General features: G+C 38.6%; 1 protein-coding gene across 2 annotated transcripts in view; it reads right to left on the bottom strand.

Moving 5' to 3' along the window:
- LOC102744363 (teneurin-3-like) overlaps nucleotides 1–23,083 on the bottom strand; it is a 180,066-nt gene that overhangs the window by 6,851 nt on the left and 150,132 nt on the right. The window contains exon 2 of one of the 2 annotated variants that reach the window (XM_081807307.1): nucleotides 14,132–14,438. In XM_081807307.1, the coding sequence (XP_081663433.1) occupies nucleotides 14,132–14,363 (232 nt within the window). In that variant the 5' untranslated portion in view covers nucleotides 14,364–14,438. Of the gene's footprint in view, nucleotides 1–14,131; nucleotides 14,585–23,083 lie in introns of those variants that run through there. The other variant, XM_031041596.2, reaches the window with a different exon arrangement.

Here is a 23,083-nt window from a genome sequence, read left to right as displayed (position 1 = left end):
TCCTTTCTGCCCTTTCTTTCAACATATAAGGCTTTCCAAAAAGAATACCCATCCATTTCTTCTATAATAACAACGCCCCAAACTGAGTTTGGGAAATGGATAGAAGAATCAATATACACTCAGTAGACTGAAATAAAATAACCTACAACTCTCTTTAAATATTTTCCTTGGTTGCTGTGAGTTTGGATGGATTATCCATTCTCAGGCACTGAGTGATGTTCTTCCAAAGGCGGAGCAGAACACAAAACGACAAGTTGGGCAAATATTTCTTACTTGATGCTTGTGGAATTAATGTCACCACCATCTTATCTGGCGTTCCCTTTTTTGCTGTGTTTGCAAAATGACAGGATCACACAACAGTAGAAATGTATGTAACTCTTTCCCCTTTGAGACCTAATGCATATTTTATGGGACAATCCAAACGTTTTCACCCTCTTATGCTAAATTTGTCACTATTTGAATAGAATACCCATCCTTGAACATGCAATAGAAATTTCAGTGATGGTAGCCATCTCTACTTAAAAGGCACTACACAAAACTACATTTTAAGAATTAAACTTTAAATCCCACTAAATACCTTAACCGCTCCACCCCATGTTACGCTGTATGTAAAACGCAAATACCTTTAACAGCTTGCTCCCTTTATCTGTTAATGTGATATTAACATCCATCACCACAGACTGATAATCTCAAATTCTTAGAAGACAGAGAACATGACCACTGTATGTCATAATTGTGATTCGGTTTATTATTCAAAACACGAGTCTAATGGAAGCCATTGCAGGGTGCCCCGATGGCATTCATCCTGAACTCAGCTGGGAAGGGCACCTGTGTGTCAGTGAGGACAGGAGGCGGAGGTGCCACGGTGAACTTGGTGAGGAGAGTGGGAACGGAACAGGCAGAGAAAGCAGGGTTAGAACGAATGGCCCAGAGAATCCACATTTTCTTCAAGAGAAGATTTGTGAAGCTCCAGGGGAGGGCAAACCCAGAAACCGAAGAGAAGGCTTGGTGGCTGAAATCTCCAAAACGTTGGGTTGCGAGTCTGCTGACTTCTAAGGAAAGAGCATCTTCGTGAGCATGAATCACGAAGGATTTACATACCCAACCACGAAATAGTGCCACTTTGATAATGGCGGCCATTTGCAATTAGAGAAATAACTTTAACAACTGGTTTTTATCAGAAGCATTCTGAAATGAATTTGCTTCTTATTTTCACGTAGTAATTATTTCTTCGGAACAATCCAAGACCCAAGGATGATAACATGGCTCCCGCCTACCTGCTGATAGGTCTGAGTCACTCCACAATAGGTATTGGTATCAATAGGCATATGGCAGGCATGAAGCAGCAGGTGTTTAATAATTGCTACTGAAGTCACCGCGGTGATTCACAAGGTGGATCCAAAACTGGCCACGTGGTGAGGACCGGATGCAAACTTAGCAGGAAGCCGGGGGCTCAAGACATCAGACCAATAAAGGCTGAGGCAGGAAGAAAGGATTACCCCCACTGTGGCCGGAGGAGGGCTATAAGCTACATCTATCTACTCACACCTTCTGGTAGGTAATCCACAAAGCAGGTTGGCTGCCAAGTCTGAACGAAGCCCTTCCCTCCTTAACAGCCCAAATTAGTCAACAATCAGTTAGGCAGGGGAGCTAAAAGAGGGAGCTCAGGAAAACATGGACGTGAGGTGATGATAAACTGAAGCTATTTAACTTGTGTCTTTAAGTACAGAAATGGAAGGTTGAGTAAACATGACCATCTAAATCCTTTAATCCCGCCGCTGACATTTATAGTGACTGAGAAGGATTAATCATTGTGATCTCTAAATGAATCATTTTAAGTAGTTAATATTTAAAAGTAATAAACTTTGGAGTTGCGGTAATGAGCCTGGTGGATCTGATTAATGCTTCGGATTTTTGTCTTCCTTCATAAAACCCTGCTCTCACAAAGAAAAAGTTTTCTCGGCACCAGTAAGTATTTTCAGAAGTATTTCAGAAAAAGGGTTTCAGATTCCTTTCATTTTTTTATGATGACAGAGGTGAGGGGGAACACTGGGGAAATGAAAAGTTTGGGGTATAACTGGAAATTCATAGCAGCATTAAGTGCTGAATGGTAAGACCATATGGTCATATTTCTTTTGAAGTCTAGGATCAGTTCCCATTATTCACTATAATGGCATCCAAGACTAAACTAAATCTCAGTCTTCAAAATTAAAAGCATTTTGCTCTTGGCTCTCAAATCTTCCTCTTTCACAATTTCCAACATGCTGGGATGTTTAATATATTTTCATAATGCAAAAAACACAAATAAATAAAATAAAAATATGAGGAGTAAGAAAAAAAATGAATGCATTCCATTTCCCTTCTGAAGCAGGATAAAACGGTATAGAAAGACACATTAATTGGTATCTTGAAGACACTGTCAATACTATTTTTACATCTGCCCAATGCTATTGGTGACATTCTAAAGTGATATGTACAACCTTCATGTTCTACATCTAAGAAATAGGAATCTAATTCTTTTGACCTCTCTGGAACATACAGCATACAAAAAGATTTTGAAATTATTTATCATTTTAGTAATATTCTAGCAATAAAACTGCTCCCCTCCCCGAAGTGATCTATATCTAAGAGCTAAAAATGGGCCTTTTCCTATTTGGAAATTGATGAAAATATTTTAAAGGCACGGTCCCACCCCTTTGCCACCAACTGTTCATTCTCTCCCTCAGCACAATCCTGGATATGTTGTGGATGCTATTATCCTAATGGGCAAAATGTCTTTATCCAGCAAAACATTATAATGCAATGCCAGCAAAAGTTGTTTTTAAGAGGACTGTGGTTATGGTTCAGTTGAGACAATGTGCCTCTGCCCAGCACCAAATGAAATCTCACCCTGGCTGAAGCTGATGAAAGGAGGAATATAAACCCCGAACTTTCCATATTCAGTTACACATGCAGCTTGCTTTCTTTCTTTTTCTTTCTTTCTTTCTTTCTTTCTTTCTTTCTTTCTTTCTTTCTTTCTTTCTTTCTTTCTTTCTTTCTTTCTTTCTTTCTTTTTCTCACTCTCTCTCTCACCAATTCTATGAATGGATTTTTGTTGTGTTTACTTCATATACCTTTATAAATATTTTTGAGAAAAATTTTGAGTAAAGCAATTCATAAATTGCTCTTTTCTGGGGGCTTCCTCCTAAGCCCAAACTTCACAATTGTCTAGAAAGTCCTCACTTTAGGAATGCATTGTGTTCAGAAGTTGATAGGGATCAGTACAGTTGACCCCTGAATAACACAGGTTTGTACTGCTTGGGTCCACTTATATGTGGATTTTTTTTTATATGGTACAGTGCTATAAATGTATTTTCTCTTCTTTATGATTTTCTTAATAGCATTTTCTTTGCTCTAGCTTACTTTATTGTAAGAATAGGGAATATAATACATGTAACATACAGGCATCCAAGTATATGTTAATTGACTATGTTATCGGTAAGGCTTCCGGTCAATAGTAGTCTATTGGTAGTTAAGTTTTGGAGGAGTCAAAAGTTAGACGTGGATTCTCAACTGTGTGGGGTGTCAGGATCCCCAGTCCCCACGTTGTTCAAGGGTCACCTGGGTATATTTTCCCATGAAAATAAGCCATGATGGAACGTGTAAGTCTATTAAGTTAGCTGTATCTGACGAACTCGATTAACAGCACAGTAGAGCATGACATCCAGCTAAGGAGGCTGTCTCCTTGAAAAAATGTGTTCAGAATTCCAACAGGGAAAACCTCTCAGCACCATAGCCTCTTCCATTAATTTTCTGCTTTCCAAGGTGGGAGGAACTCCCCAGGCACACCGCTGGTAGTCACGAGGTACACAAATGCTCAGCGCCGGAAGCCAGGATACGAGCTGTGTGGTGGGAGTGCAGGAGCTGGGATCAGTTCCCGCCTTTCTCAGACCAACAGGAAAACAGATCACCTTTCCATGTGTTTACTGACCACTTGAGTTTGTTCTTCGGCGAGCCGTGTATTCATGCCATTTTCCCATTGGATTGTTTGTCTTTCTGTTTCCAATTTGTAAAAGTTACTCTTAGTATATTATGTATATAGACCTTACATCTGTCCCAGGAATTGTAAACACACATCCCAATAATAATTTTGTTTATGGTATTTTCATTTACATACAGAAGGTTTTAAATAAAAAAAAAGTAATCATTTAAGCTTTTCTTCCTGGGTTTTCTGTTTCTATTAGAATGGTCTCCCCTATTTTCGAGGTGTACGTGTGGTCTCTGGGGCAGGCCGTGTGGATTCACAACCACTTTTTCCTTGCCTTCCTCTGTTATAAAAGCTGGAAAGCAAAAATAGTAAATGTTCCCTCTTCTCACGCAGCTAAGCGTAGCCAAGTATAACAGTTCTGAAAAAAGAGATGTAGGAAGACGTCTCTGGGGAATAAAAAGAAACAGTCCAGAGTAGGGAAGGCCTTCTCCCCTTTGCTTTTATCCTGTTTCAGCCAGGAATATGAAAATGCAGCAAACATCTGGGGCTCCACAGGACAAAGGCCACACACTAAGGATGGCAGAGCAAACAAAGACAGAAGGAACCTGGGTCCTTGATGGCATCTTCGGACCCTGAACAGTCTACCTCTGGACTTCTTGTTTTGTCAGGAAATAATTAATTGTTAGATGTTTAAGCCATTGTTTTGGGAGCTTCCTGCTACTCTCAGATGAAGTCATTCCTCCTTTATTCTATCTTTCAAATTAACTTCTAGAATTTTTTTTTTTTGCTTTACTTTTTACATTTGTCTTTAATCCATCTTAACTTATTTTTGAATATGCTGAGAGATATGGGTCCAATTTTATATCCTTCCAGATGGATAACCAGTTGTGCCAGCAGCATTTATCAAATCCCACTGAATAGAAAAACCATTTTCTGTTTTATGCTAAATTTCCCTATATACTAGGATCTATTTCTGAAATTTTAGTCTTTTGCACTGACTGACTTGCCTTTATTTATGCCAATATCATAGATGTGATTACAGTGGCTTCATAGCATTTTATTTTTATTTTTTAAAGATTTTTCATTTATTTATTTGAAAGAGAGAGAATCAGAGAGAGCACATGAGAGGGGGGAGGGTCAGAGGGAGAAGCAGACCCCCCGCCGAGCAGGGAGCCCGATGCGGGACTCGATCCCGGGACTCCAGGATCATGACCTGAGCCGAAGGCAGTCGCTTAACCAACTGAGCCACCCAGGCGCCCGCTTCATAGCATTTAAAAAAAAGATATATGTTAAGCCATTTTATCCTCATTATTTGCCTTTTAAATATATTTTTGGCTATTTCCAGATTTATTCCTCCCTGTGAACTTTAAGACTCCGTTCTCCAATTAAAAACAAACCTTGACCTCCACACATTTATTTTTGGAGAAGTGAGAGTCTTATGATATCAATCTTCCCATCTAAAAACATTGACTGTCTTCCCATTTATTTGGATCTTGCTTTATGTCTTCCAATAACATTTTATAGATTCCTTCATATTAGGTCCCATACCACTCTTATAAAATTTATTCCAAAGAGGTTTATAGTGTTTGTTGCTATTGGGATAGGAAGTTTTTTTCTGACTTCCAATCTAGCCAATTGTTACTTAATAATTACTTAAAAATAGTATTTAACAGGCGCCGGACATTATTCTAAGCAGTTTACATATATTAGCTCATTTCATTCTCAACAAACTATAGATTGAACAGAGAAATTAAGTAATTGGCCCAAGCCAGTTGCTTGGCCAAGATTAGGTCACTTGGCCAAGATCAGGTCACTTGCCACTTGGCTAATGAATGGCAGATCTGGGGCTCAAACACAGATCACCTAGATCAGAATCTATACTCTTAACTACCATCCTACATTACCTATGATGTCTATATATTTATCCTGTATTCCTCCAGGTACCTTGCTTCAAACTATATATTTTTTAACTTCTAGAGACACATAGTTTTTGTATGTATACAATTGATATATAATTAATAGAAGTGCTGATTTTAACTTTTTCCAAAATATAAATCAATTATTTTTCTTCTCTTACTGCAATTGCTAAAACATCTAAAACAATTTTGAATTTTGATTGTGGGAGAGTAGGTGAGCCTTTCTCATGTTTCTGATTTTAGTTCAAATGGTCCTAGGATCTCACCAATTAGAATACTGTTTAATTTTTTTTTGATGATCTGATCATCTTATTTATGACTAAGATATTTAAATGTTTTTATTCTTGTTTTACTTAGTGAGTTTTATTTTAATAAGGAATGGTTTCTAAATTTTATTCCAAACCTTTTCATCATTTATTGATAAGATAATGTTTTTCTACTTTGGTTTATTAATCTAATTATTTTAATAGACTTCCTAACATTGAAAAATCCTCACATTATACCAAGGATTAGTAACTACTTGGTTATTAATTTGGCCTAGACTATTACCCTTTTCATACATTGCTAGATTCTTACATGCGAATAGTTACATAGACTAATTTTTACACATATATTGAGAAGTAATTTTGTTCTAGATAGACTCTCTTATGTACTATTTTAATCAAGTTAGTATTAAGGTTATTAAGGTTATACCAGCTTCATAATGTGAATTTCAGTACTTTCAATCTTTTGGGTGTTTATGTTTGGTGTTAAATAGCTTTTTGAACCTTGGATTGAGCTACACTTTAAAGGTTTTGTAAAATTTACCTAGAACAGAAATTTCACCAGAAGGAACTCTTTCCTGGGTAATGGTGCCCTTTCAGCAACTTTTTAAATCTCTTCTGAGGTAATTGGTCTTGTTGAGTTCTCGCCATTGTTTTGAAATAATTTGGGGTCAATCATATTTTGCTAAGAAAAAATAAATTCCTCTAGATTTAAACTGTTGTGTGGAGCAGTCCCTTTTAGTTGTTACACAGTCTTCAGTATCTCTATTTTTGTTCTCATTATTTTTTAATTGGGACCATCCGGGGCTTTCTATTTCCTTGGTCTTTTTAAAGAATCAGCTTTTTTGTTTGTTTTTAATTTCAGTTTTGTCTTGATTATCTCCCACCTCCATTTCCTTTGGTTTATTTTTCTGATATTGTACTCATTTCTTAGGATGTATAGCAAATTCCTGTTTGTTGGTCTTTGTTCTTTAAATATATTCCTTCACAACATATTTTTCCTATTATTATGGCTTTCTCTGTCTCCTATAAAAAAGCAGAACTTTCTTTTCCTTGCTTTCCATTGCTTCTTATCAAAATCTAGGGTTGCCATAATGCATGGAAGGAAAGAGCTTTTGTTTATTTTTTGGTTATTTATTTCAAATTTTACTGAATTATATGATCAAATGTTTTGACTTATAAAGTCTCTACTTTTCTGATGTTTTTAAATGTTTCTTTTTGTGGCTAAATGCACAATCGGTTTCTGCATTCTACGGAATTATGAAAATTCATATCCCTTCCATCTCCTGGTTATAAATGTCTGTACATATATCTTAGCTGAAAATTTTTATTAATATTATATAATTGCTCCCTTATTTTTGTCTTTTAGATCTGATGCTGAAGGAGGTGAACCAAAATATCCCTCAATAAATGTATTTTAACAACCATTTTTTTCTAATACTTCTTGCTTTATAAACTTAGCTACTACTTGTTTAATGTGTGCAGCTGAAGAGTATTCATCCTTCTGTCTTTTATCATTTGATTTATCGTCCTCTTTATCTTGTTTAGTGTTTCTAATAGTAAATTCTGCTGTTCCTAATATTATTACTGCCATTCTTGCTTTCCTTTTGTTTTTGTTGGTATTTACCTGATACTTCTTTATCCATCTCTTTATTCTCAACCATTCTTTTACCATTTTAAGTCCATTTATTATAAATGCCAATAACTTATAAACCAACGGAATAGTTCTGTTTGTGTCAAAATTCAGCATATTTACATTTCATGTAATACGTAATATAGTAGATTTGCCTTCTTTCATCTTGCTTTATGGTTATTCATGATTGTACTTGCTTTCTCTTTTTCCTTGGAGCGGTTTCTGCTAAATTGATCAGATTGCTATTCATTCCTTTTCCCCTCTTGCTAATTAGGTAGGTCTATTGTGCTTTTCTCATTCCTCTAATGATTACCTCCCTTTCCTGACATTCATATTCAAATACATGTTTTTCCTTATTATATGAATGCAAGGTAGCAATTATCTTCCTCCATTAAAACTCTATTCCATGACTGTTTCCCCCTCTCCCTCTTTAGGTGAGATTTTGGAACACGTTTACTTTCCTCCAGCTACTGGATATTGCTGAGATAAGTGATCAGTTTTAGCTCGAGCCTTTTTTTAAGGTCTCCCTTGTAATGCTTTGTATACATTTCCAGTTGCTCTGCCATCATCATTTGGGAATTATCCACATATGTACTGCAAAGTTGACTGCTCATCACTGCTTCCTCTCCTCTTCATGGGCTGTGATTCTGATTCAGTCGGTATTGCTTTCTTGAATACTTCCTTCGATGGTGTACATTGCTGATACGGTCTTTGCAGGTCCCTAACTATCTTGCACTTTCTCTGAGAGATGAGTGATGTCTTCCCTGCATAGAGAATCCCTGGGCTGTGGTTCTTTTCTTTCGTAGATGGTATTGTATTGTCTTCTACTTTCATTGTTGTAGATGAGAAATTCATTAATCTTTTTGTTTCTTTTTTTTTTTTTAAGGTTTTCATTTATTTATTTGACAGATAGAGACATAGCGAGAGAGGGAACACAAGCAGGGGGAGTGGGAGAGGGAGAAGTAGGCTTCCCGCCGAGCAGGGAGCCTGATGCGGGGCTCAATCCCAGGACCCTGAGATCATGACCTGAGCCAAAGGCAGATGCTTAACAACTGAGCCACCCAGGCGCCCCACCTTTTTGTTTCTTTTGTAAGCAACAAGAAAAGTAACTTGTTTTTTCTCCATAGAATCTTATAAAATATCTTTCTCTCAAAAGTCACAAAATTTCTCTAGGATGGGCTTAGGGGTGTGTGTATGTGTACACGTGTGTTTTTTTTTTTTTTTTTAATTTTACCTGGAACTTTGTTTCTTGTTTTGAGTTGTTTCTTCTACTTGTTCTTCAAAACTATTAATTTGGATTTCATTGATGAGCAAATAATCTTCTTCAACGAATCTATTACATTTTTTCGTTTGTAAATGATGGCTTCCGCCCTCCCCCCACCCCAGCATTTGGTGGTTATTGTCAGTTTTGTTGTTGCTGCCTTTTTCCGTACTTAGATTTCTGTGAGCGCTCTTCTACTTTTTTGTTTGGGTTCAAGTTCTCCTCTTCTATCTCCATTGCTCATTTTCATTAGCAGCTTCCTGATTTGTTTGTCTTGCCTTGCATCCTATCCCACTTCCTGCCTTTTGGTGCCATTAAGCACATTGTGGCTTTCCTGGGGTGCCTTAGCAGTAAGTCCTATTAGACTCTAGAGACAAATCTTTCTCCTCCCTGTTTCCTTGCCTGGCACTCTCACAATATCAGAGTGGAGACAATGCATCTGCTTGGGTTCCCCAGCTCCTGAGGGACCAAGGACACCAGCTGCAACCTTCACTCCCGGAAGGACCGTGGAGAGGGAGATCAGCCTCTTTGCTGCCACGAAGTCACAGCTTTCTTTCTGATCTTCACCCCAGGGCTGCACCCCCATTCTGAGCTCTCATCTGACCCCAAGGGAAAAACTGCCCGCATGAGCTTTGTCCTTCAGGGCCCTGTAGAATTCTAGATCTCCCTTGCACCCTGGATCACCGCTCAGCTCGGAGGAGGTAAGGAGTTGGCTAGGGGATGGGCAGATGAGGCATTATTCAAGTCCCCATAGGGCCGGAATCCTGGACACATATTTACAGGAAAACTTGGATTCCTCCTCTACTGTGCTTTTGTTTCACAAAAGGGGGTTATTTTTGGTAAGGAGGAATATTTGTAGAAAAGATGGACTCAGGATGCAGCCCATTAAGGAGGTGCAGCAGTGAAAAATCAGGGTCTGTGGGATCTACTACACTTGAACTGGTCTTAGACCAGCAATGTGATGAGGGGAGAAGCCTAAGCCATGTTTCTGAGAGCCGGGGGTGGGGGTGCTACTGACAAGGGAAACGGAGAGAAGGCAAATCCCAGAGCAGCGGTAAGGAAAAAGGAGAGTTTCTAGGGCCGGAAGCAAGCTGTCAGGGAAGACTTGCGCTGAGCCACACTTAGACATCAACGAGTGCCTATCTTTGTCAACCTGCCCTCCTGCTTCCCTTTCCTACTTTGCAAATTTATGTTCTGTTTTGATGTCAGGTATGTATAAACACAGACATAATGTTATCTGTTGTTCAAATTTAAAAACGGATAACCTTCCTCCCCACTGCCATTCTATAAGTGAAGAGTAAATGGCGGTCTTTTCATTTTAAAATTCTGCAATTCACCACCCAACACCAATGACTGACTGACTGACTGGTAAACGTTTTTGGGTGAAGACTGTCTCCGAGTTGTTCTTTTCAGGCTCATGGTTCTGGGGAACAAAAGCGTTCTGATTTCCAGACATCACCTTGTTTCAAAAGTCACCCTCACGGCCAATATTCCTTGTTGGAGTTGATAAGCATTTTCATTTGGTTAAGGACACTACAAACAATGTATATAGTGCAGAGAAAAAATAAAAAGATCTCTTATTTTATCATTTCTCTAAAACTGTGGGATGATCTTCTGCAGCTGTTTTGTGAGAAATGTGTCTCAGACCTGACAGGATAAATTCTCTTCAAAGATGAATCAAAGAAAATAGTATCCAAGAATGCAAAACAAGCCATTGTTACCCTAACCCCATCACACCTACAGAGAGTTCCACAGCTGCTAAAAGAACAACTATTTCCACCACCTAATAAACCACATGAAGAGACTGAAAAAAAAGAGACAGAGAGACCTTTGTGAGATCCAGTCAGATTACACACTGTTGTGAAAACGAAATCATCCCCAGCTTTATGGCATCTAAATAGAACATGTAATTAACGAGAGTCACCTGCCAGTCAGGAAAGCCACAAAAAAATGATTAAAATCAAGTTTGATGACAGGCCACAAAATTGGTCAAGAAACATAAAAACATTGTGTTTCTAGATTTGAATTCTCCACGTAATTGCATTAACAGGGGTCTCTACTTAGCCCTTCCTCCGGCTGGAGCGGCTTTTCCCGTGTCATTCAAAGAATCAGTGGATGGAGAACTGACAACTTGTTTTAAAACTCCACGGACAGGGCGCCTGGGTGGCTCAGTTGGTTAAGCGACTGCCTTCGGCTCAGGTCGTGATCCTGGAGTCCCGGGATCGAGTCCCGCATCGGGCTCCCTGCTCGGCAGGGAGTCTGCTTCTCCCTCTGACCCTCCTCCCTCTCATGCTCTCTGTCTCTCCTTCTCTCTGTCTCAAATAAATAGATAAAATCTTTAAAAAAAAAAATAATAAAACTCCACGGACAAGCTAAATGAGCATGATTCTTTGGAATTGTTTCAAATATCTCTGGCTACTCGTAATATTTTTTCATCTTTCATTTTTATTATGTGCATGATGTCAGGAGCTGTGGCAGGAAGCACATTTTGTCAATTAAATAATTAATCCCACAGCATAATAGTCAGTGAGGAAAAATTGACATTTGTCAGGTTCAAAAAAAATGAAAGCCTGGGAGGATTTTGCATTAGGCTTGCTTGAGAAACACATAATCTGATCGCAGACTCTCCTTAGTCATTGCTCTGCTACATTTACTGCTCCGGCCGCGCACATTCCCTGTATCAAACCACCGGAGAGAGAAAGTATCTGCAGCATCACCCTCTCCCTCATCCTCACCCCACCTGGTCACAAAGAATCCTATCAGTTTTATTTCCTAAAGGTGTCTCCCCATTTCTCTCTATCCACACCAGCCAAACTGGCCAAAATGAACACCGCTCAAGCAAAGGGCGATTCTTACATGGAATTGCCCGTTTTCTGCCGTGGTCCCTGCCCAGAGGTTGGAAGCCGAGCCCTAGGGCTGGACCGGCCCGGGTTCGAGCCCCAGCTCAGCTGTGGCCGGCCGCGGGATGTGAGACCTCTCCATCTGGGAAAGAAGGGCGCTGCTGGCCAACCGCAGCCCCCCCACCCCCGCCCACACACGCACCCCGTGACTGGGCAGGGTTAGCTGATTGTGCACATAACCCGATCAGCGCCCTGACTGGAGCCTACTAAGGAATCAGTGCATGTTGGCTATGAACAGCAGTACATTGCATTTATGTTTTTAATATGAGCTGATTTATGGACACGTCAGGTGGACTGCGGCACTGTCAGACTCTCGCTTTTCCTTTCTCTTCTGCCTTGAAACCTCTTCTCCTTCCTCCGTTCAGTGGCTCCTGACAAGGGGCCTCCTTCTGCGCGTGGCTCACTCTCCCTTTCCTCTGCCCCCTTTCTTTCTCCCCTCCTTGGCTGGTGAGAAGCTGAGTAATCGTCCTCTTTGGTCCCCTAAGAGCTTCGGTTCCAGGGTTCCTACAGATAGGATTGCCATGGCACCCACAAGAGTCTGCGCTGGATCAGCGCTGCCTAGGAGGTGAAAATTTCAGCTCGCTATTTTTAACCCGTTTAAGCGTCCTCTGTGCTGCCAAAACTAAATGCTTGCTTGGGGTGGAGATGAGCCTCCTCCACGCATCACACCACATGTGCGGGTTTTTTTGTTTTTTTTTTTCCTTTAATGGTATTCCACAATGTCTTTTTTTTTTTTTTTTCAAGAGGGCACTAAGCAGTTGTTTTTGTTACAAAAAGCAAGGCTTCACACTGGGTTCAGATTGCATGCATTTCACAGTACCTATGATTTTTTAAATTGGTGAAAAAATGTGCCCTGATAATCTATATCAGCTGTGTAGACAATACGAAAGAAAACAATTGGGTTGGGAATTATAAGACATTGTACAATGACTTAAAGTCCCTTGACTGACCCAGAGAATGTATCCCAAATATATGTTTTAGATCTTCCCTTAAAAACTGGATTAAAAAATGTTAAGCTACTTCGTCCCCTTTCATAAACTATGATACTTGTAATATTCGTAAGACATGCTTTAGGGACAGAAAAAATCTCTCTTTAGCAAGTCAGATGAGTCTTCTTTGAGGTAAACTGGTTTGGGTGAGTGAACGCTGTTTCAGTCTAGTTAGGATGGCTCTTTCCACAAGGTAGAGAAGAAAAGAACCATGGAAAACTTCCAAACTTTTGAATGATTTATTGCTTTATTACTTTTTCTTAAATTTGTTCCTGCTCAATATCAAACTGTTAGTCACACTGTTTGTAAGGTGACTGGAAAAGAATGAAGATATTCTTTACATTTGAAATTTAATTTGTTTTTCCTCATCTCCTGATTAAATTAGCTAAGGGATGCTAAGTTCTATGCAAATTGACTAAGCAATACAAATGTAAGAGGATTTTATTTTTACTAGGAGTAATCTTGCCCCCATTTCAAAAATGTATTAGAAGAAACAAAATAGAACTACAGATGCCAAGTTTAAAATAAGCTATTGTCTGAAAGCCTGGAAATTGGTAGGTTTAAGATTGTGAAGTAGTTACAGAAGTCATTATGCCGCGGGTAGAATATGCAGGCAGCAAACAGAGCATAAAAATGTTCAACAAATACATGCGAATGACAAAACCACCACGGATTACATTATGAGAAGCAAGGATGTTTTAGGTGTAACTTTAATGTTCTAGATTGCCTGCCAGAGAGAAAACTGAACCCTCCCATAGCAGGTTCTTGTCTTTATAGACAGGTTGCATGGATCATGAGATTATTCAGAATAAGGATTCTTACTTTCTAATGAGGGTAACAGGGCTTTTCTCACCACTGTTCCTTTTCCCTCGCATCAGTTCTAACTGTAGAAACAATGCCTGTGAGCACCTTCATGAGACAGTGAGGTAGCCCAAGAGACCTGGGTGTCCGGTTTATGCACACACAGAGGCCATGTGCAGAATCGCAAAGCTCACACACAAACTGTGTACAGTGATTCTACATGTGTCGGTCCCCTTATCTGGAGTCAGTGTGCCTGTAGGTGGCTTTCTACCTTTACTCTGGAATACGATGTGACCATCTCATATCTCAAAAATCTGAAGCAGAGTGATAGGCATCAGACTTGGACACCTACAAGTTGGCACCATTTGAGCATGCCATGTTTTATGAGAACCATGACCTACCTTGTCTGGTGTATTCGTCTGCCTCTCTGTGAACCAAATCCTTTACTCTGTTTCCGTAAAGCAGCCGTGAGGAATCGTGATCAAAAGCTTTCAAGGTTTCACTGGAACTGTAAGACTTCTGTGTAGGTACCCTACACTCCTCATTGTCCGCTGAGGAATTTGTATACCGCCGTTCTTTCTCTCGTCTGCTCTTGGTCAGCGAGCAGTAAGGCCTACGTTCTTTCACATCCATACTTCATTCCTTCTGGGCGCACATCAGTCCAGCTTGGCACAGATTACACTCAGGGTTCAACTCTCATTGGCCTCTCTGTGAAGATAAAAGGTTTGCATAATGTCAGCATAACATTCATCTAAAAACGGACTGCCTTACATCCTTCTCAATCTGGAAAATGGTGGAAAGTAATATTATCGCCTGTCTAGAAAACTTGCTTTCAACAACAAAAAAAAAATGAAAATTTGTGAAATCACTGTAAAATATCCAGTATTACCAGGAAGTGAGGCATACTTTCTGTTACTGAGAGTTAAGGATGCTTGTTTAAGGTACTATAACTGATTTTTCACATTAATAAAAAAAAAATTAAGCCACGATCAAATTTCACTACAGAAGCCAGCTCAAAGTTGGCCTCAATATGTTTGTTAAATTTTCCACAATGGGACAATTTTCTCTCACAGCATTTTCTCCATTCACAAATAAATTCCCTTTCTTTTTCTTACAAAAATTAAACTATTTTATTTCTTTTGATTTTTTTTTTTTAAGGGCAGGAGCAAATTGGGAGCTTCTTGGAAGTGAAATTTTGTCAAATACATTGAACATTTTATTAATTTTTGCAAAGACTTTTTCTTCTGTCGGCACAATTTTCATGTTTTAAGGACCTTAAAGGTCTTCAACCTTGGAAAAAGCAGATCCTTCTCTCCTACTCCTCTCCTAAAAATGCATTTTCCTCTCTAGAAAATGAATTTAATCTGTGCTATCCCAGGGGTGCCTGGGTAGCTCAGTCGGTTAAGTGTCGGCCTTGGCCTCAGGTCATGATCCCAGGGTCCTGGGATCAAGTCCCGCATAGGGCTCCCTGCTCGGCGGAGAGTCTGCTTCTCTGCCTTCCCCTACTCCCTGCCTCCCTGCGTGCGGGTGTGTGTGCTCTCTCTCAAATAAATACATAAAATCTTAAAAAAAAAAAAAAGTGCTATTCTTATTTTAAGGCAATTCAAGTGGCTAATTTGATGGGGTAGTTTTTGCAACTGCCAGTAGCAAAATTAAGTTAGAAGGAGCAAGGCGAATTATGTTTCTTTGCTTAGCAACTGTTTCTTCCTGATTTTGCTCAATGGACAGGGGTAAAAGTGACTGGGCCTAAGGAGGGATGGCTGCCCAGGACTAATCAGCTTTCATTTTTTAATTTTTTTTAAAGTTTATTTATTTATTTATGTAATCTCTACACCCAATGTAGGGCTTGAACTCAAGGCCCCGAGATCAAGAGTCACTCTCCTCTGACAGAGCCAGCCAGGCATGCTTAATCTGCATTTTAAATGATCCTCCGTTGTCTTTACTCTTCCTCATTTGATCTTTCTCTTAAATCTGAAGGTCCCCAAAGGCCTTCTGTGTTTGCTCCCACTCCACTCCTTCTTTCCTAAATTCACTTTTTATTGGAGTGATTCCATAATCAACTCGAGACAAATGATTTCTGGTGGCCCCAGATCTTCTCTTGGTTCCACATCCTTAGGGCTGTGCCTTCTTCTTAGATATTTTCTCCCATGGAGAATCCCTTTCCCAAGGAATCTCTCCCTCTCTCTTGATCTTTGGCTATCATTATACACATCACACCTCTCTTTAATGTGCTTTCAACATGGCGTCATGGTGCTGACTCGGACTCTCTCACATCGGCTCAGTTTACATCTACGCTGTCAACAACCCTCTGTTCTGTCTGAGCAACATTATGACTCCTCTGCCTTTCACTTTCTAACTTCTGCCTTCCATACAGCTATAAGGAGAGTGGTGAAATTCTGAGCTGGAATGATCACAGAGTTCCAGGGCCTATGCTTAGAAAATCTGGATGGCTCCTCTTGCTATCTCTTGAACCAAATTGTATCTTCTCCTATCCCTACTGCCCATAAAGGGTTATCTCACATGGGCTTCCACATTTCCCTGCTACCGAACTGAGCTGGGCTGTTAAAAGTAGTTGCTAATATTTACCTTGGCTGTTGAAACACATCTTGAACCCCCTACCCTTTTCTGATTTTCCATGAATCTGATTAAATAAAAAAAAAATTACATTTTTTCACTGACCCCTTCTGATTCATTACCCCATTATTCTCTTTACAAATTCTTCCAAACGCTCTTTTTTTTTTTAAAGATTATATTTACTTATTTGAGATGGAGCGAGAGAGAGAGAGAGAGAGAGCACAAGCAGGGGAAGCAGCAGAGGGAGAGGGAGAAGCAGACTCGCCGCTGAGCAGGGAGCCCGATGCGGGGCTCAATCCCAGGACCCCGGGATCATGACCTGAGCCGAAGGCAGACGCTTAACCAACTGAGTCACCCAGGTGCCCCCCAAACGCTCTTAATAGAAATTGAATTTCTCTTATTGTAGCTGTCCTTTGAATTTAAGATAATAAATAATTTCAAGATACTGTAACAGGACATATTTTTATATGACATGTTTAAAATAACACACCAATTCACTCTCTTTATTCCGGGGAAAACAAAAGTTATTTTAGGTCAATATTTATTGAATGACTATTATGTATTCGGCTCTCTTCCACATACTGAAGACATACCATTAAATAAATCAATGTCCCTGCCCTCATGGAGCCTACCTTTTGTGGAGGGGAATCAGGTACATTCTTTCCAATGGAGTGAATGTGTATGTTTGAGTTCAAGAAAAATCTTGTTTCCATAGTGATCTCAATCTCTTTGGAGAAAAGGCCGTATCAACTCTCATAACTAAATGATTATCAAAAAGCTTTCAGCTGGCCAGATAAATATCATAATTCAAGCATTTTTAGTAATAGAACTTTGGGATTTGAAATTATTACAAAAGCTCCAGTTCTTGCCTTGAGTTGACATCTATTTTAAAATAAGTGCTTCTCTCTATATATATACACATATGTATGCCTCTTTATGCTTTAAAAATGGACTGATTGAAGCAAGAGGAAATTGTTTCTTTGTTTTTTTTTTTTTTCTCCACTGCAGTTTTGCTTCAGCAAGTTAGACCAAGCACTGGTAAACTCTAGTACCTCAGCCAAATCTGACCCATCACCTGTTTCTGTAAATAAAGCTTTATTGGAACACAGCACATGTATTTATGTACGTATTGTCCTTGGCTGTGTTCACGCTACAAAGACAGAGTTGATGGTTGCAACTGAGACTGTAGTGAACTGAATGTGTCTCCCAAAAAGATACATCGGAGTTTTAACCCCTAGTACCTGTCTGTGAATGTGACCTTATGGTCTTCGTAGTGGCAATCAAGTTAAGAGGAGGTTATATTGCATTAGGGTGGGTCCTAAATCTAATGACTGGTGTCTTTCTAAGAGACGGGAGAAGGAGATTTGGATACAGAGATGTACAGACAAACAGGAGAGTAGACCATGTGAGGACAGAGGCGGGGGTTGAGTGATGTAGTTATAAGCCAAGGAACACTTAGGGTTGTGAGCCAGTGGCAGAAGCTAGGAGAGAGGCATAGGGCAGATTCTTCCCAAGAACTTCAGAGAAAGCACGGCACTTCCCATACATTCATTTTCATACTTCTTGCCTCCAGAACTGAAAAGATAAACTTCTGTTGTTTTCAGCCACTGAGTTTGTGGTAGTTTGTTACCACAGTCCTAGGAAACCAATGTAGAGACCTGATGGCCTGCAAAGTTTCAATTATTTCCTGTCTTGCTCTTACAGAAAAAATGATCATTCATATGTCCATTCTGTCTTTAATTGTCCCTTTGGATCTTAGAATGCAAAATGTGCTCTCTATTATACAACCCATGATACAGTATTACGATCTTGCAAATTAGATAATAAGCTTTTTAACGTGGTAATACAAATATATATCATCAGTAGTAAAGATGCATCCCTATGGTGATGTTACCAATGTTTAAAAATCAGTATCAATAAAATGCTAATAAATGAGGAATAAAAAGATGATTTTAGGTATTCTTGAGCTTTACAGAATATCTCTAGCACCAAATATATGACTTTTCTTTATTTGTGAAGCAATTTTGAAATGCCATGATAGAGATATAGTATTCAAATATACCATCAAAGACAAAGACATTTTGATCTTAGCAATTCCAAACAATAAAGTCTTTTGCATCTGTCTCTCCATTTTTGTACATAGTTCAAACTCTTCAAGGATTTAATCTACACTGTAATGTTTGCAACCACTATAATGCTTCCGATGGAAGTCAATGAGTTCAATATGACTTCAAAAGGCAGTTTTCTGCATTATCTTCTGCACTCACAGCTAAGGATTTGAAGGTTAAAAATGCAGCTGCTTAAGTAGGGCTAAATTGTTGAAGCACTTTGATGGTGATTGCACAGTCCTACACAGGAAAAGCGTCACTGTGCACATATTCCACCTAAAGCATTTAATGAACAGGATCTTAGCTGCAACGGTGGGCAAGGCATTTGAAAAAATAAGGAAAAACTATTAGAAATAAAGTTGACTCAAAAGTTCTGATTCAACTTGCTACAGCATGTATATAACAATATCAAACTGATCAAACTCAGTTACTAACCACAGCACACCTCTGGAAAATATAGCTGGTCTTAAAGCAAATTCCATTATTGGGTTATTAATTTTTTCTCAATTTTTTCTGCAAAGTATTTGATTGACTAAATGAATGGGCAGGACACCAGATTTAGGGTAATCATATCATCTATTTCAGATATATTAGTTAAACCTGCTTTGAAACTTGGCCACAGAACTTAGCAACAGTCTTACATTGTTTCATAACATGTTCCTAATTCAAAAGAAACAGTTTTTAATTGTACTTTTAGCATGTAATCTGATTTTAATTGGACTTAGTATATCTTTAAAACCCTTCAGCCAATGATTACAATGTATCAGGCTTATAACAAACATCCCCAGAATCATTTGTACTTCAAAAAATTCAATAAGCTTATGTGTCTATCTAGCAACTGAAATAAAAACAAATATTCAAGCCCAAAGGATTAAGTAACCTGTTGGTCAAATTCACTCATGCTCCCACTGTTAGTTATTTTCTGTAAGAATTACAAATTCCTGAATGTCACTTTGAATATCTTCTGCACAGATTGTCCTCCTACATTTATAATAGTTTGAAAAAGCTCACTCAAAAGAATAAGTGGACTTCAGAAAAACACTAATTTACTCAAACATGTTTTAGATTACAGATCTAAATTACGCTATTCATACACAATATCAAGAAAATTTTACCTTTTGTTATTCACAATTCATATTTTCCCTAATAAGTTAGTATTTATGATTTATTACCAGTTATGTTAATCAAACAGTAAGTACAACTTTGCCACACCATAAGAATCTCTAAGTGCTTCCTTTATTGAATAGCCAGATGAACGCCAATTGAGCAGAAGAGGAAATCAATTGCTATTGTTCATTTTAGAGGAAATCTTGTTTCCTGAGGCAAATTTACAAATCCAAGAATTAAAACAATTAAGTGCAAAAATAAAATTATATTATGATGAATTATTTGTAATGCTAAACCCAAGCACAACTAAAATTTGAGCTTACAGTTTTATTTATTTATTTATTTATAAAGATTTTATTTATTTATTTGAGAGAGAGAGTGAGCGAGCGAGCGAGTGAGAGAGCACGGGGTGGGGGAGGGAGGGTCAGAAGGAGAAGCAGACTCCCCTCTGAGCAGGGAGCCTGATGCAGGACTCGATCCTGGAACTCTAGGATCATGAGCGGAAGGCAGTCGCTTAACCAACTGAGCCACCCAGGTGCCCCAAGCTTACAGTTTTAACTAGAAGAATACAAGTGAATTAAGATATCCCGTTTGAAGCACAAAGTTAAAACACAAACAAAACTGTGAAAGAAATATGGTGAAAGAGGAGTCTACTAGGAGTAACTAAAGTGATGCTTATTGAGAAGATACAGATACAGAAAAAAATAAATATGGTGAATAATTAATTAATGGTTGAGAAAGTTAAACCAAGGCAAGTTTCTTTCTCTCTTTCTCTCTCTTTCTTTCTTTTTTAAGATTTATTTATTTGAAAGAGAGACAGAGAAAGAGAGACAAAGAGAGAGTGAGTACAAGTAGGAGAAGGGGCAGAGAGAATCCTCAAGCAGACTCCCTGCTGAGCACCAACACAGGGCTTGAGCTTACAACCCTGAGATCATGACCTGACCCGAAATCAAGAGTTGGACGCTTAACCAACTGAGCTACCCAGGTACCCCAAGGCAAGTTTCTTTCTTTAAACATGACATTTGATAACAATAGTAAATAAGAGAGCTGCATGGAGAAGAACTCTGGAAGATTGCCGAGGATCCTTCTTGAGAATTCAGCAGAGTACTGATCAGCGCATGTGTGTGAGACTACAGTGGGCCAGAGAACGAGCAATTTGGAAGGATTATAACAGAGTTTCTCAACCTCAACATTATTGACATTTTATACAGAAAAATTCCTTTTTGTTGGGGCCTTATCCTATAGTAGGATGTTTAGCAGCACTCTTAGTCTCTATCCACTAGGTACCAGTAGCACTCCCAGTCATGACAATAAAAAATATCTTCAGACATCACCAAATGTCCCATGGGGGGAAAACTGCCCTTCTAAAGGACCACCAAATTACAGGAAACAGTATCCAGAGCTCACACAATGACAAGAGTCATGTATAGTCCCACTAGCCAGATTGAAAAAAACACAGAATTTATTAGGTAATGTACTCAGAAAGGTCTTGCCTCAGTTGTGGGGAATAATTTAGCACTAAACTAAACATGGTTTTGGTCTCATCTGAAGCCTTAAAAGCAAGACCAGAAAAGATGAAACTGTGTTCAAGTAGCTTAACTATTCCATAACAAAGCTGAAGAATATTACAGGAATACAAAAATACCCAGCAGTCAACAAGGTAAAATTCACAATGTCTGTCATACAATCAAAGATTTCTAACATGCCAAGAAGCAGGAAAATAATGAGGGGGAAAATCAGTCAACTGAAACTGACTCAGAACTGACACAGGTATTAGGATAGACAAGGACATGAAAACAGCTATTATAACTGAATTACATATGGTCAAGAAATTAAATGGAGACAGAGAAGATATAAAAAGGAGACCCAAGTCAAACTTCTAGAGATGAAACTACCATGTCTGAGACGAAAAATACAGTGGATGGGATGAATGGCAGATTCACATTGCTAAAGAGAAGGTAAATGGACTTAAAGATATAGTAATAGAAACTGAACAAAATGAAGCACAGAGAAAGAGAATAAATATATATATATAAATACGTCATCAGTGAGATGTGGGATTACTTTCAGTGATCAATACAGATACAGATGTAACTGGAGTTCCTGAAGGAGAAAACAGGAAGTGAACAGAAGAACTTTGGAGAAACAATAACTGAAAAATTCTCAAATTCAATAAACCCTATAAGGCTACAGATTCCCAGAAGCTCAGCAAACACCAAGCACAAGAAAGAGAAAGAAAATTATGCCAAGGTATTTGGTTGTAATCAAAATTATATATGTATATGAAAAAAAAAAAACCACAACAAACAGTGATAAAGAGAAAGGCTTAAAAGCAGACCCAGAAAAAAAGCACATTACATACAGAGTTCCTTGTTGGAAGTAATGTGAGCAAGAAGACTAAGTAGAGTAACATCTTTAAAATGCTGAAAGGAAAAAAATAAAAAACAAAAAACCTGTCATTCTAGAATTCTATAATCAATGAAAATATCTTTCAAAAATAAAGGCAAAATACCTATCTCTTCTAACGTACAAAAGTTGACCACTGGTAGACTCTCATTACAAGAAATGTAAAGGAAGCATTCTAGATGGAAGGAAAAGAACATCAGATAGAAATATGGATCCATGCAAAGGAAAGAACAGCACTCGGACCTGGCAGCTATGTGGTTACATGTATGATATTTTTCTTATTATTTAAATCTCTTTTAAAGATAGATGACTGGTTGCATAAAAATCGTAACAGTATATTGTGAATTTTGTAACAGAGGTGTAAGTAAAGTATATTGCAACAGCAGTGTAAAGGAAGGGAGGGGAGAAATAGTATACTATTGTAAGGTTTTTATACTATATGGGAAGTGGCAAAATATCACCTCAAGAGATACTGTGTTACATCAAAGGTGCATACTTTAAACCCTAAAGCAACCACTAAAATAAGAAAACTGAGAGTTGCAGCTAATAAGCCAACAAAACAAATAATGGAATTATAAAAACTGGAAGCATAAAAAATATGCAACTAATCCAAAGAAGGTAGGAGGAGAGGAACAAAGAATAGATGCGGCAAAACGAACACAAATAGCAAGTTGACAGACTTAAATCTAATGAGGCCAATAATCACATCAAATGTAAATGGTCTAAACACCCCACGTGATGCAAAGATTTTCAGATTGGTTAAAAAAAAATTTTTGTGCTGCTTCTAAGTAACATGCTTAAACATAAAGACACAAATAGGTGAAAAGTAAATGGATGGAAGGGGTGCCTGGGTGGCTCAGTCGTTGAGTGTCTGTCTTTGGCTCGGGTAATGATCTCGGGGTCCTGGGATCGAGCCCCGCATCAGGCTTCCTGCTCCGCGGGAAGCCTGCTTCTCCCTCTCCCACTCCCCCTGCTTGTGTTCCCTCTCTCGCTGTGTCTCTCTCTGTCAAATAAATAAATAAAATCTTAAAAAAAAAAAAGTAAATGGGTGGAAAAAGAGGAACCTAAGCGTGGGGTGGATCTACATGCATTAGTATAAAATTGTGCACAAGGACTAGTGTTCCTTCATTTTTTTTTTTTAAAGATTTTATTTATTTA

This window comes from Leptonychotes weddellii, chromosome 2 (assembly GCF_054177405.1).
Source record: "Leptonychotes weddellii isolate Sample4059 chromosome 2, ASM5417740v2, whole genome shotgun sequence".
In the NCBI taxonomy this organism is placed as follows: domain Eukaryota; kingdom Metazoa; phylum Chordata; class Mammalia; order Carnivora; family Phocidae; genus Leptonychotes; species Leptonychotes weddellii.
Note: the sequence above shows the minus strand (reverse complement) of the source record. Positions and strands in the feature narration are given on the sequence as shown.